We start from the raw sequence: 12,800 nt of genomic DNA, 5'->3' as shown, positions 1-12,800 counted from the left end.
TCCAGAATTTCCAGAAACTCATCGCGGTTTATGCGCGGTTTTGTCGCGGGTCGCGCCTAGCTGGCGAGAGCGCGATTCTGAAGAGCGAGCGCTCCTCCGACACTCTAAATTATCAACAAATATTTGCATATAATTCCAGGTTTACAAGTGATTTAGTTTGAAGAAAATGAACAGGTGGCAGATAATGTAATTGAATTGGACTCGAGCTAGGAAAAATCAGCTTGATTACCTCTGGGTTACATTGGCAGGCTAGACAAATCAAGGGAACAAAGCAGGCAAGGCCGTCCCTTAATTCCTTATAGACCGTGTCAATTTCTTGATCAGGGAAAAAGGTGTAAGTGTAAGGGTTAGGAGTATAGAGGTGAAAAGTGTGGAGTTTGGAGTGTTTGGTTAATCTCCCCAAATCCCAATTAATTAAGTAGTTTTATTATTATTGTTAGTAATAATAATTATGTAGTAAAAGAAAAGAAAATAACAAAAATTGAAAGATGATGTCATAAGTAGTAGTGAAATGATTATGATAGTGTCATGATATGCCTAGTGTACTAGTGCTAGACTATAGGTATTGACTTTAAGGTAAATGTAATGATGCATGTAGCTAGGTGGCAAGCTTGATGAAGAAGCTAGCTTTGTTTGTGGGCATATATATAATATATGTCGTGAGTATTGAGAGTGAGAGGTAGAAGAAGCTACTAGCAACAGAAGTAGAGCAGCAATAATCTCAAAGAGAAGGAGATATATAGCTGTAGTTGTGAGGGAGGAAGTGACGGAGAGACAAACACAATGTTAGTGTGAGGGTTATTTTAGGATTAGTGTAAGTACCATGTTGATGGTACTAGTGTAGATTATCCTAAGAATACATTGTATCTAATATTGTAATTGTAGTCGTGGTCATTGTACTCCCAAAATCATTGCTAGTAAAGTTGTTTTCGTCCGTGGAGATCCGGACCGTGGTTTTTCCCCTTATTGTTGAGGAGGGGTTTTTCACGTAAAAATCTTGCGTGTTGTTTTTGTTGTTCCGTGTTTTATTATTCTTCCCGATATTGTGTTTATCGATTGCTCTATCCCCAACAACTGGTATCAGAGCCGAGGTTAGAAGATCCGTCGTAGGGGGAAGAGCAACGCGTAGGGGAAGAACTGATAAAGTAAGACGGCCACGAGTGCACCAAAATTTGAAATACCCTTGTTTTGACGGGAAAATCAATTTTATGGTATGGAAGAGAACCATTGAAGACATGTTGGTGCAACAGAATTTGGATGAAGCTTTGGAGACGGAGAAGCACGCAAACTTGAATGATGCTGCGTGGGCATCCAAGAAGAAGAAGGTGATGAGTACGATCCAGTTAGTGATTGCTTCAGAGATTAAGTAGTATAATTTTCTAAGTGAGATAGATCCAAAGGTCTTGTTAGAAAAGTTGCACAGCATTTATGCTTCAAAGTCATTAACCAACCGATTGTGTTTACGGTGGGAGTTGTACCAATTGAAGATGGAGAATGGTACAAATTTGCAAAACCACATCAACAGTTTTACTCAGCTAGTGTGCCAATTGCAGAATGCCGATGAGAAAATTCCAGATCAAGAGCAAGCCTTCTTGTTATTGGCTTCACTACCGAAGTCCTATAGGCCAATTGTGCAAACATTGCTTGTGGGAAGGGAGAAGATTACTCTAGATGAAGCAATAACAATTGTGAGGGAGAATGAGCGTATGATGATACAAATTGATGGAGGTGTCTCATACAACCATGATCAAGCACTAGCAGTGGAGGGTTCCGAGAGAATGAGGAATAAGTCAAGGAAAGATGACCAACGAAGTAGATCGAAATCTCGGCCGAGAGATTATAGCAATGTTGAGTGCTATTATTGTCATGAGAAAGGTCATCTACAATTTAATTGTTCAAAGGTGAAGGAAGATTTGAAGACCTTAAGGCAGTTGCAAGGGAAGATGGGCAAAATGAAGGTGGATGATGAAGGTGGTTCCTCTAATGTTGTATGTGGTGATTATGAGGAGTTGTTGTTGACTCACGGTGATAAGGAGAGTGTGAGTCAAGATAAGTGGGTGCTAGATTCGGCCGCTTCGATACATGTGTGTCGAGACAAGGCGATGTTTGACACCTTACAACAAGACGGTGAGTTTGGGAACATCAACATGGGACATAACCTCAAAGTTGAAGGCATGAGTAGTGTGCGGTTGAGGTTCAATGTTGGTGTAGTTCGTAATATTCAAAATGTGAGGTTTGTACCTAGTGCACGTGCCAACTTGATATCGTTGGGAGAGTTGACAAAGCACAGACATAGTTACGTTGGTAGTGGAAGGTGGTGTAAGGTGTACCGAGGAAACCACTTGGTGTTACAAGGCAAGAAGGCCAATAACAATATTTGTTATTTGGAGGGCCGAGTAGTTCAAGACCACAAAATCAAGACCGTGAAAAATCTTGAGAAGAGGGTCCGTTTTTGTGATGAAGTAGAAGTATTTGGTGATTTGGGTTGAGGGAGGAATTTGTTGGGTTAATCTCCCCAAATCCCAATTAATTAAGTAGTTTTATTATTATAGTTAGTAATAATAATTATGTAGTAAAAGAAAAGAAAGTAACAAAAATTGAAAGATGATGTCATAAGTAGTAGTGAAATGATTATGATAGTGTCATGATATGCCTAGTGTACTAGTGCTAGACTATAGGTATTGACTTTGGGGTAAATGTAATGATGCATGTAGCTAGGTGGCAAGCTTGATGAAGAAGCTAGCTTTGTTTGTGGGCATATGTATAATATATGCCGTGACTATTGAGAGTGAGAGGTAGAAGAAGCTACTAGCAACAGAAGTAGAGCAATAATAATTTCAAAGAGAAGGAGATATATAGCTGTAGTTGTGAAGGAGGAAGTGACGGAGAGACAAACACAATATTAGTGTGAGGGTTATTTTAGGATTAGTGTAATTAAGTACCATGTTGAGGGTACTAGTGTAGACTATTCTAAGAATACATTGTATCTAATATTGTAATTGTAGTCGTGGTCATTGTACTCTAGAAATCATTGCTAGTAAAGTTGTTTTCGTCCGTGGAGATCCGGACCGTGAATTTTCCCCTTATTGTTGAGGAGGGGTTTTCCACGTAAAAATCTTGTGTGTTGTTTTTGTTGTTCCGTGTTTTATTATTCTTCCCGATATTGTGTTTATCTGTTGTTCCGTCCCCAACATGGAGGAGGTGAGCTGGAAGAGGATGTGATTGATGGTGTTCATGGAATCCCAGAAATCATGGTCGTGTCTCCAAACTTTCCATGGTTTAAAGGAAAAGTGGGTGATGTGTGTCCAGAGGCGGCGCCAACGGTGGGTTATAAGACGGAGGTGGCAGCGGCGAAATTGATTGGAAGAAGAGATAGTATGGTGATTAGAAGAGAATCAGGCAACGAGCTTGATCTGTCATTGATAATGTCGCTGTTCATCTTGATTTTGGTGCACCGAGTTAGTGCTTCAATCTAATTCTTTTATTCAAATCATATGAACAGAATACAAGGATAAAAAATAATGTTAATTTTTTCAAAGAAAAGATAAAAATGGTTTTAGTGTTTTTTTTTTCGATTAAACTATTTAACTTACAAAAAAATCCATATAAATCTTTAAGTGATTTTTTTTAAGTTAAATCTTTTAGCAATTAAAATAATAATTCTTTTCCATCAAATAAATTTGAGATAGTAAAAGTATAATAAACCAAGGGTGCAACGGAAGAGTAAATATGGAGTACTAACCCTAACCCAAAGCTAGCGTTCTTTAGACTCGGATTACAGAAATAAGACCAAATAATATCCTAATCTTCAACTCTGAATTTAACTAAATACTGTAAAATCACAACAGTTTCTTATATGCACTACATCCCAGAATCCAGAGCAAACAAGGAAGGTGTGCGCTTATCAATATATACTTTGTATAATGTAAACTCTTTATGTACAACCCCAAAAACCCGATCTGTTCATGTGATACGATACGATAGTATCTACACACAAGCATTTACGCGGAAAATCATAATTAAGTGCGTGCATTGTAAAGACGATAATATGCACTTGAAAGGTATAGAGGAAAAGGGATCAAACTAACCTATTAGGCTATTATACTGGGCAATTTCAAGAAAATTATAAAAATTATTCACAAAATTGTTTTAATGATGCAAAGAAGACTTGATAAAAGCTACATATGAAATTAGGAAAATGATCACAAGGGACTAAGGCCCGATTCAGTTCACCTTAAAAAAAAATATTCAGTAAAAATAATTTCAGTTCAGTAAAAATAATTTAATTTCAGCAAAAATAATTTTAATTCAATAAAATTAATTTCAGTTCAACAAGGGCCTAAATTAGAACATTTTTTTTTTTTTTGAAGAAACCAGATCATATAAATATACACAAATAAGACAATAAATTAGTCAATATAATGTTTGCAGAATGAACTTAGATTACACAAAAGTGTCATAAAAAAGTTGACAATTTCATATCAAAGTACAAATTGAAGCAAACCATTCTTCAAATCAGAACTTGAAGCAATGATCATCCTGCCGGAGAGCTCAATCCGACAGCTCGATGAAGTTTTTGTACTTTAGTTACAGTAGCGTATGAAGCTTGTCCAAAACAGTAGCATTACTTAAATTGTGTTGTACTCCGTAGCAATTTGATCTTTGATCTCAATTGTCGTCGTGATCCATCAGATCATATTATATGATTATAGCCTTTAAAGTTGCCTAAGCAATGACCTGGTAATTGGTCCTTCATAAGGCCGAGTGTCATTGTAAAAGCTAAGATCCATTAAATTACGAAAGATTGGCACGTCGATCCCATCCAAACCATTAAGATAACTCAGCATATCAGCACCATAAGTAATAAAAACAAGGGACCTAACACAAGAAATCCCTTGAAGTAGCCCAAGAATTAGACTATAATACTCGTAATCCATATCAAAATCATCATCCTTTTCATCATCACTTGGCTCCTCAACTGAAATCAGCACCATTTGCAAATCAATTGGAGTCCTAACAAATTCATAAAACGCTAAGTACCCATGAATCTCACAGTGCTCCAGCTTCGCGGCATCAATAGCAAATCGACAAACTTTGGATCCCCAATCATTCATTCCTATAAACAAATTCTTCAAATTAGACGCAGATATAGCAAAACAATGAACATCTACAGTCAAATTCATACACAACTTCAAATCTTCCAACAACGGCAAAGACTTTATAAGGGTATCAATCAAATAACAATATGAATCACATACAAATAACGAGAGCTTCTTCAAATTAGGCAGATTAATAAAAGTAGTAGGAGCCTTAAACTCGATATAGCCAGGCAAATTCAAGTCTAATTCTATAAGTGACCGAGTTTCAAACACACAAGTAGGTATGTGAAACAAAAGAGATGAATAAAATCCATGAGAATGATGAAATCCTACATTAATTACTTCAGGCTTACGGCGACAAATTTGATGAAGCCAAGGAACAAAGCAAGATAATATCTGCGTTGATTTAGTTGATTGACGGAGAGAAAATTGAAGGTTAAAAGTATGGATTTTAGGGGACGTGAGCTCGGAGAGGATGTGATCAACTGATGTTATGAAAGTACGGAAATCATGAAAGGTGGTTTCGAGGGAGAAGTGGGTAACGTGAGTCCAAAGGTATCGCCAACGACGGGATAAGACGGAGGTAGAGGCAGCGGTATCGATAGAGAGGAAAGAGAGTATGATGATGAGGAGACTATCTGGGAGGTCGCTTATTCTGTCTTCTTCCATGAATTTGATGGATCAAAACCCTAAATTGAAGATTAAAAGGGATTGAATTAAAATTTGATTTAATTATTGGGGAAAGATGATTAATTATGGTGTGGTGTAGTTACAGATAATTTAATTGGATGAAAGAGGAATAGAGAGGAAGGAAAGCAATGGTGAATCGATGAATGGACAATGAAGGGAGAATATGAGAGATGGTACGGTCAGGAATTTGATTTCCAGTCGAAATTGGGGCGGTAATTTTTTTTTTTTTTTTTTAATTTTTTATTGGAATTATATTAACTGATAAAGTGTTTGATCCAATTAATTGTATGTGGGAAGGGGTGTTAGCCATGTTTGGTGATTAGGGGAAAAAAAAATTGATTTTCAGTTGACGCTAAAGGTTATAAAGTGTGACGAAAAAATCATCACATTATTATCCATGCTCTTAAATTAACTATTGGGGAGCCGGTGAAAATTTATCTACTATTGGAATTATACATTGTGCATTTTTTTTCAGTCGGAATTGAGGAAAATTGATCTATTACCCAATAAATTATCAATTATGTACAATTACCCAATATTATCAAGCAGTAATGCACTTGCTTAAAAAAAATTAAAAATAAATTAATAAATAAAATCAAGCAGTAATGCACAATAATACACTTATGTTAGTTGGATCAACCAAAAATTTAAAAGTTACAGACCATGTAATCATGTATATATATATATATATATATATATATATATATATATTGTTAAGATATATATGTAAATATATTCTGTTACTGTATTTTAGCTAAGCATATATTTAGATTGATATGATTGTAATTAGTTCCTAAATAGGTGCCTTGTATTATGGCTAGCATTATGCGGCTACATTGTATATATTGGGAAGTCAGTGAATGAAATCCCTTGAGGAAAATATTCCATAAACTCTTTCATGGTATCAGTTGCCTAGGGCACAATTTCCTTCATCTTCCGCTGCTTTCCTCGGCTATTGTTCTATAGCTCACGTTTTCTTTCCATCTACTCTCTTCTCTTCTCTATTCTTCACCATGGGTGAATCCAAGTCTCAATATCACCCTGCTCTTGCTGTCACTAACATCAAGGCACACATTCCCATTACTCTCGAAATGGCAAATATGCAATACTCTACGTGGGCGGAGTTGTTCAAGCTTCACGCAAAATCTCATCGGGTCCTTCACCATATCATTCCCCCTGCTGCCGGCAAGGAGAAAGTTCCGTCTACCGAGGAAGAAAAGGAACTATGGCAGACCCTTGATGCTGCGGTTTTATCGTGGCTCTATGGTACTATCTCGACTGACCTTATCAACACCGTTATCGAACCAGATGCAACAGCAATGGAAATATGGAATAGGTTGCGTGACCTATTTCAGGACAATAAACATTCTCGGGCTGTGACTCTTGAGCAGGAGTTTTCAACCACGAATTTAGAGGACTTTCCTAATGTCTCGGCTTATTGTCAACGTTTGAAGTCTCTTGCCGATCAACTCAAGAATGTAGGTGCACCGGTTTCGGACAGTCGACTGGTCCTTCAGATGGTTGGGGGCCTTACGAAAGCGTACAGTGGTGTTGGTACGCTTATTAGGCAGAGCAATCCCTTACCCGCTTTTTATCAAGCACGATCCATGCTTACTTTAGAGGAGGTCGGCTTGGCCAAGGATGCTTCACAAGGGTCGGACTCGGCAATGGTTGCGGCATCATTTGATAATTCTCCGCTTGACTCCGGTTCTCATGGTCACTCGAAAGGAAAAAATCAAAAAAAAGGGAAAAATTCAGGCAACCGCAAGAATTCTGGTGGTGCAGGCCGTGGCTCCGGTGGCGGCAAGGCGGGTCAGTTTTCTGGTGGTGTTTCCGGCGGTGCGCCACGTGGGACAGGCGGCCAGCAGTCCTTCTCCCCGTTCTGGCAGCAACAGTGTCCACCATGGGGGTGGATGCCTCAAGGGTGGCCCGTGCCACCATGTCCTTACCCAACTCAGAATTGGGCCAAGCCCAATTTCCAACCCAGGCAGCAACCTGGCATCTTGGGGCCACGACCACAACAAGGCCAGCAGGCCTATGCAGCTTCTTGTATTGGGCAGCCCGCGTCCTATGCTCCGTCTTATGTTCCAACTGACATTGAGTCCGCGATGCACACTATGACTCTTTCTCAACCCGATCCGGCATGGTACATGGACACTGGAGCTACTTCTCATATGACCTCCTCTCCCGGTAATTTCTCGTCTTATTTTAATTTGAGCACTCATCCTAATAATGGCATTGTTGTTGGTAATGGTCATACTATTCCTATACTTGGTTATGGTCATACTAAATTGTCTTCTCCTACTGCTCCCCTTACTCTGAAAAATGTTCTTCATGCACCTAAACTCATCAAAAATCTCATTTCTGTTAGAAAATTTACCACCGATAATTCTGTGAAAGTTGAGTTTGATCCCTTTGGGTTTTCTGTGAAGGATTTTCGGACGGGGCAGCCAATCATGAGGAGTGATAGCCATGGGGACCTTTATCCATTTACCACAAATCAGGCTACTCATTCTACCTTTGCCGCCATCTCACCTAAGCTTTGGCACGATCGGTTGGGACATCCGGGTGCTCCTATCTTAGATGTTCTTAGGCATAATAAAAACATTGATTGTAATAAACATTCTTGTTCTAGCATTTGCAATTCTTGTGTTTATGGCAAACATGTTAAATTGCCCTTTGCTCCATCTACTTCTACTACTCTTATGCCTTTTGATATAATTCATAGTGACTTGTGGACTTCACCTATTTTAAGCTCTATAGGCCATCGTTATTACATTATGTTTTTGGATGATTTTTCGAAATATCTATGGACTTTTCCTATAGCCAAGAAATCGGATGTGTATGACACTTTTCTAGCTTTTAAAGCCCATATCCACACTCAATTTGAACGAAATATCAAAAATATTCAATGTGATAATGGGAGGGAGTTTGATAATGGTCCTTTTTGGGAATTTTGCAAACGCAATGGCCTATCTTTCCGTCTCTCTTGTCCCCATACTTCTCCTCAAAATGGGAAAGCCGAACGGAAACTTAGAACTATTAACAATGTCACTAGAACTCTTCTTGCTCATGCATCTCTACCTCCTTCCTTTTGGCATCATGCCTTGCAAATGGCTACATATCTTCTCAATATTCTTCCAAGTAAGTTGTTGGGTAATAAGTCTCCTTTAGAAATTCTTTATCAACGAATTCCTTCTTACTCACACTTACGGGTGTTTGGGTGTTTATGCTACCCTCTTATTCCTTCTACCACCATTAATAAGTTACAACCAAGGTCTACTCCTTGCGTCTTTTTGGGTTTTCCTTCTAATCATCGTGGTTACAAGTGTTTTGATTTATCGTCACATAAAATCATTATTTGTCGCCATGTCTTGTTTGATGAGAGTGTGTTCCCATTTTCTAATCTTCATCGTCCAACTTCTACCTCGTATGATTTTTTGGGGGATGGATTACATCCTTTGGTTGTTCATCACTTGACCCAAGCTGCTGAACCTACACAAAACGTCCAGCATAATTCTCCACCTCCCTCCCCTGCGGCCCAGCCCGTTACCCCTCCCTCCCATCCAGCCCAGGCCCACACTCCTCCCATCTCCTCTGCAGTGGGTTCCCAAGAGGCGCTTGGGCCACCCTTGCTGTCAAGCCCACACACTCCTTCCCACAACATTCATCACCTCCCTCTCTCTCGGCCCAGATGCTGAATGGCCCAACCGCACCACCTTCTGCCCAAATTCCAATCCAGAAGCCAAGTATTGTGACCAGAAGTCAAAATGGCATTGTTAAGCCTAATAAAAAATACTTTTCCAATGTTGCTGTCACGAGGTCTCCTTTACCTCGTAATCCGGTCGCGGCTTTACGTGATCCTAATTGGAAAATGGCCATGGATGATGAATTTAGTGCTCTTATTAAAAATAAGACGTGGGAGTTGGTGCCCCGTCCACCTAATGTGAATGTTATTCGTTCTATGTGGATTTTTACTCATAAAGTCCAGTCTAACGGTGTTTTTTGAGAGGCACAAAGCCCGTCTTGTAGGTGATGGCAAAACTCAACAAGTTGGCATTGATTGTGGTGAGACATTTAGTCCGGTTGTCAAACCAGCTACAATCCGCACTGTTCTTAGCCTTTCTCTATCACAGGCATGGCATATTCATCAGTTGGATGTGAAAAATGCTTTCTTACATGGTGAGTTGCAGGAAACAGTTTATATGCATCAACCAGTTGGTTACAGGGATAAGGATCATCCGGATTATGTTTGTCTCTTGAATAAGTCTCTTTATGGACTTAAACAGGCACCTCGGGCTTGGTATAAGCGTTTTGATGATTATATGTTATCTATTGGATTTACTCACAGCAGGATGGATAACTCTTTGTTTATCTACCGCAAAGGGTCAGATATGGCTTATCTTTTGTTATATGTGGATGACATTATACTGACGGCCTCTTCTGATGCTCTTTGCCGTTCTATTATATCTCTTCTTAGCTCTGAGTTTGCTATGAAGGACCTTGGTCCTTTAAATTATTTTTTGGGTATTGCTGTGACTCGACATAAGGATGGTTTGTTTCTTTCACAGCGGAAATATGCCGAGGAAATAATTGATCGTGCAGGGATGTCATCGTGTAAACCGTCTCAAACACCGGTTGACACGAAGTCCAAGATCGGCGCTACTACTAGTGCTCCTTTTGATGATCCATCTTTGTATAGGAGTCTTGCAGGGGCTCTACAGTACCTTACATTCACCAGACCGGATATTTCTTATTCTGTTCAGCAGGTTTGTCTACATATGCACGACCCCAGGGTTGATCATATGTCTGCTCTCAAACGGATTATTCGGTATGTTCAGGGTACTCTTGATTATGGCTTACATTTGTATCCCTCGTCTATTTCTTCTCTGGTTGCATATACTGATGCAGATTGGGGGGGATGCCCGGATACGAGACGTTCAACGTCTGGTTATTGTGTATTTTTGGGGGATAATTTGATCTCTTGGTCGTCTAAGCGCCAACCCACGTTGTCTAAATCTAGTGCAGAGGTCGAATATCGTGGGGTGGCAAATGTTGTCTCCGAATCATGCTGGATTCGAAATCTTCTCTTGGAGTTACATTGTCCGATTAAAAAGGCTACCCTCGTTTATTGTGACAATGTTAGTGCTATTTATTTGTCAGGAAATCCAGTTCAGCATCAACGTACGAAACACATCGAGTTGGATATTCATTTTGTACGCGAGAAGGTTGCACGGGGGAAAGTTCGGGTTCTACATGTGCCTTCTCGACATCAGATTGCGGATATCTTTACTAAGGGTCTTCCGCGAGTCTTGTTTGAGGATTTTCGTGACAGTCTTAGCGTCCGTGGTCCTCCCGCTTCGACTGTGGGGGTGTGTTAAGATATATATGTAAATATATTCTGTTACTGTATTTTAGCTAAGCATATATTTAGATTGATATGATTGTAATTAGTTCCTAAATAGGTGCCTTGTATTATGGCTAGCATTATGCGGCTACATTGTATATATTGGGAAGTCAGTGAATGAAATCCCTTGAGGAAAATATTCCATAAACTCTTTCATATATATATATATATATATATATATATATATATATATATATATATATATATATATATATATATATATATATACATGAGTTTATTAGATATTAAAGTTTGAAACTTTAATTTATTTTTATTCAAAAAAAGTGACACATATTGTGTTTATCTGTTGTTCCGTCCCCAACATGGAGGAGGTGAGCTGGAAGAGGATGTGATTGATGGTGTTCATGGAATCCCAGAAATCATGGTCGTGTCTCCAAACTTTCCATGGTTTAAAGGAAAAGTGGGTGATGTGTGTCCAGTGGCGGCGCCAACAGTGGGTTATAAGACGGAGGTGGCAGCGGCGGAATTGATTGGAAGAAGAGATAGTATGGTGATTAGAAGAGAATCAGGCAACGAGCTTGATCTGTCATTGATAATGTCGCTGTTCATCTTGATTTTGGTGCACCGAGTTAGTGCTTCAATCTAATTCTTTTATTCAAATCATATGAACAGAATACAAGGATAAAAAATAATGTTAATTTTTTCAAAGAAAAGATAAAAATGGTTTTAGTGTTTTTTTTTTCGATTAAACTATTTAACTTACAAAAAAATCCATATAAATCTTTAAGTGATTTTTTTTAAGTTAAATCTTTTAGCAATTAAAATAATAATTCTTTTCCATCAAATAAATTTGAGATAGTAAAAGTATAATAAACCAAGGGTGCAACGGAAGAGTAAATATGGAGTACTAACCCTAACCCAAAGCTAGCGTTCTTTAGACTCGGATTACAGAAATAAGACCAAATAATATCCTAATCTTCAACTCTGAATTTAACTAAATACTGTAAAATCACAACAGTTTCTTATATGCACTACATCCCAGAATCCAGAGCAAACAAGGAAGGTGTGCGCTTATCAATATATACTTTGTATAATGTAAACTCTTTATGTACAACCCCAAAAACCCGATCTGTTCATGTGATACGATACGATAGTATCTACACACAAGCATTTACGCGGAAAATCATAATTAAGTGCGTGCATTGTAAAGACGATAATATGCACTTGAAAGGTATAGAGGAAAAGGGATCAAACTAACCTATTAGGCTATTATACTGGGCAATTTCAAGAAAATTATAAAAATTATTCACAAAATTGTTTTAATGATGCAAAGAAGACTTGATAAAAGCTACATATGAAATTAGGAAAAATGATCACAAGGGACTAAGGCCCGATTCAGTTCACCTTAAAAAAAAAATATTCAGTAAAAATAATTTCAGTTCAGTAAAAATAATTTAATTTCAGCAAAAATAATTTTAATTCAATAAAATTAATTTCAGTTCAACAAGGGCCTAAATTAGAACATTTTTTTTTTTTTTTGAAGAAACCAGATCATATAAATATACACAAATAAGACAATAAATTAGTCAATATAATGTTTGCAGAATGAACTTAGATTACACAAAAGTGTCATAAAAAAGTTG

At 38.2% G+C, this 12,800-nt stretch overlaps 1 protein-coding gene across 1 annotated transcript; it reads right to left on the bottom strand.

The window, feature by feature from the left end:
• Positions 1 to 4,715: 4,715 nt before the first annotated feature.
• Positions 4,716 to 5,768, bottom strand: LOC110698906 (F-box/LRR-repeat protein 13-like). Its single transcript, XM_021876410.1, has one exon. It carries the CDS (start codon positions 5,766 to 5,768, stop codon positions 4,716 to 4,718), a length of 1,053 nt encoding a protein of 350 aa, XP_021732102.1.
• Positions 5,769 to 12,800: the final 7,032 nt, after the last annotated feature.

Source organism: Chenopodium quinoa, unplaced genomic scaffold, assembly GCF_001683475.1.
Source record: "Chenopodium quinoa cultivar QQ74 unplaced genomic scaffold, ASM168347v1, whole genome shotgun sequence".
NCBI lineage: Eukaryota > Viridiplantae > Streptophyta > Magnoliopsida > Caryophyllales > Amaranthaceae > Chenopodium > Chenopodium quinoa.
This window is presented reverse-complemented; position numbering and strand designations above follow the sequence as displayed.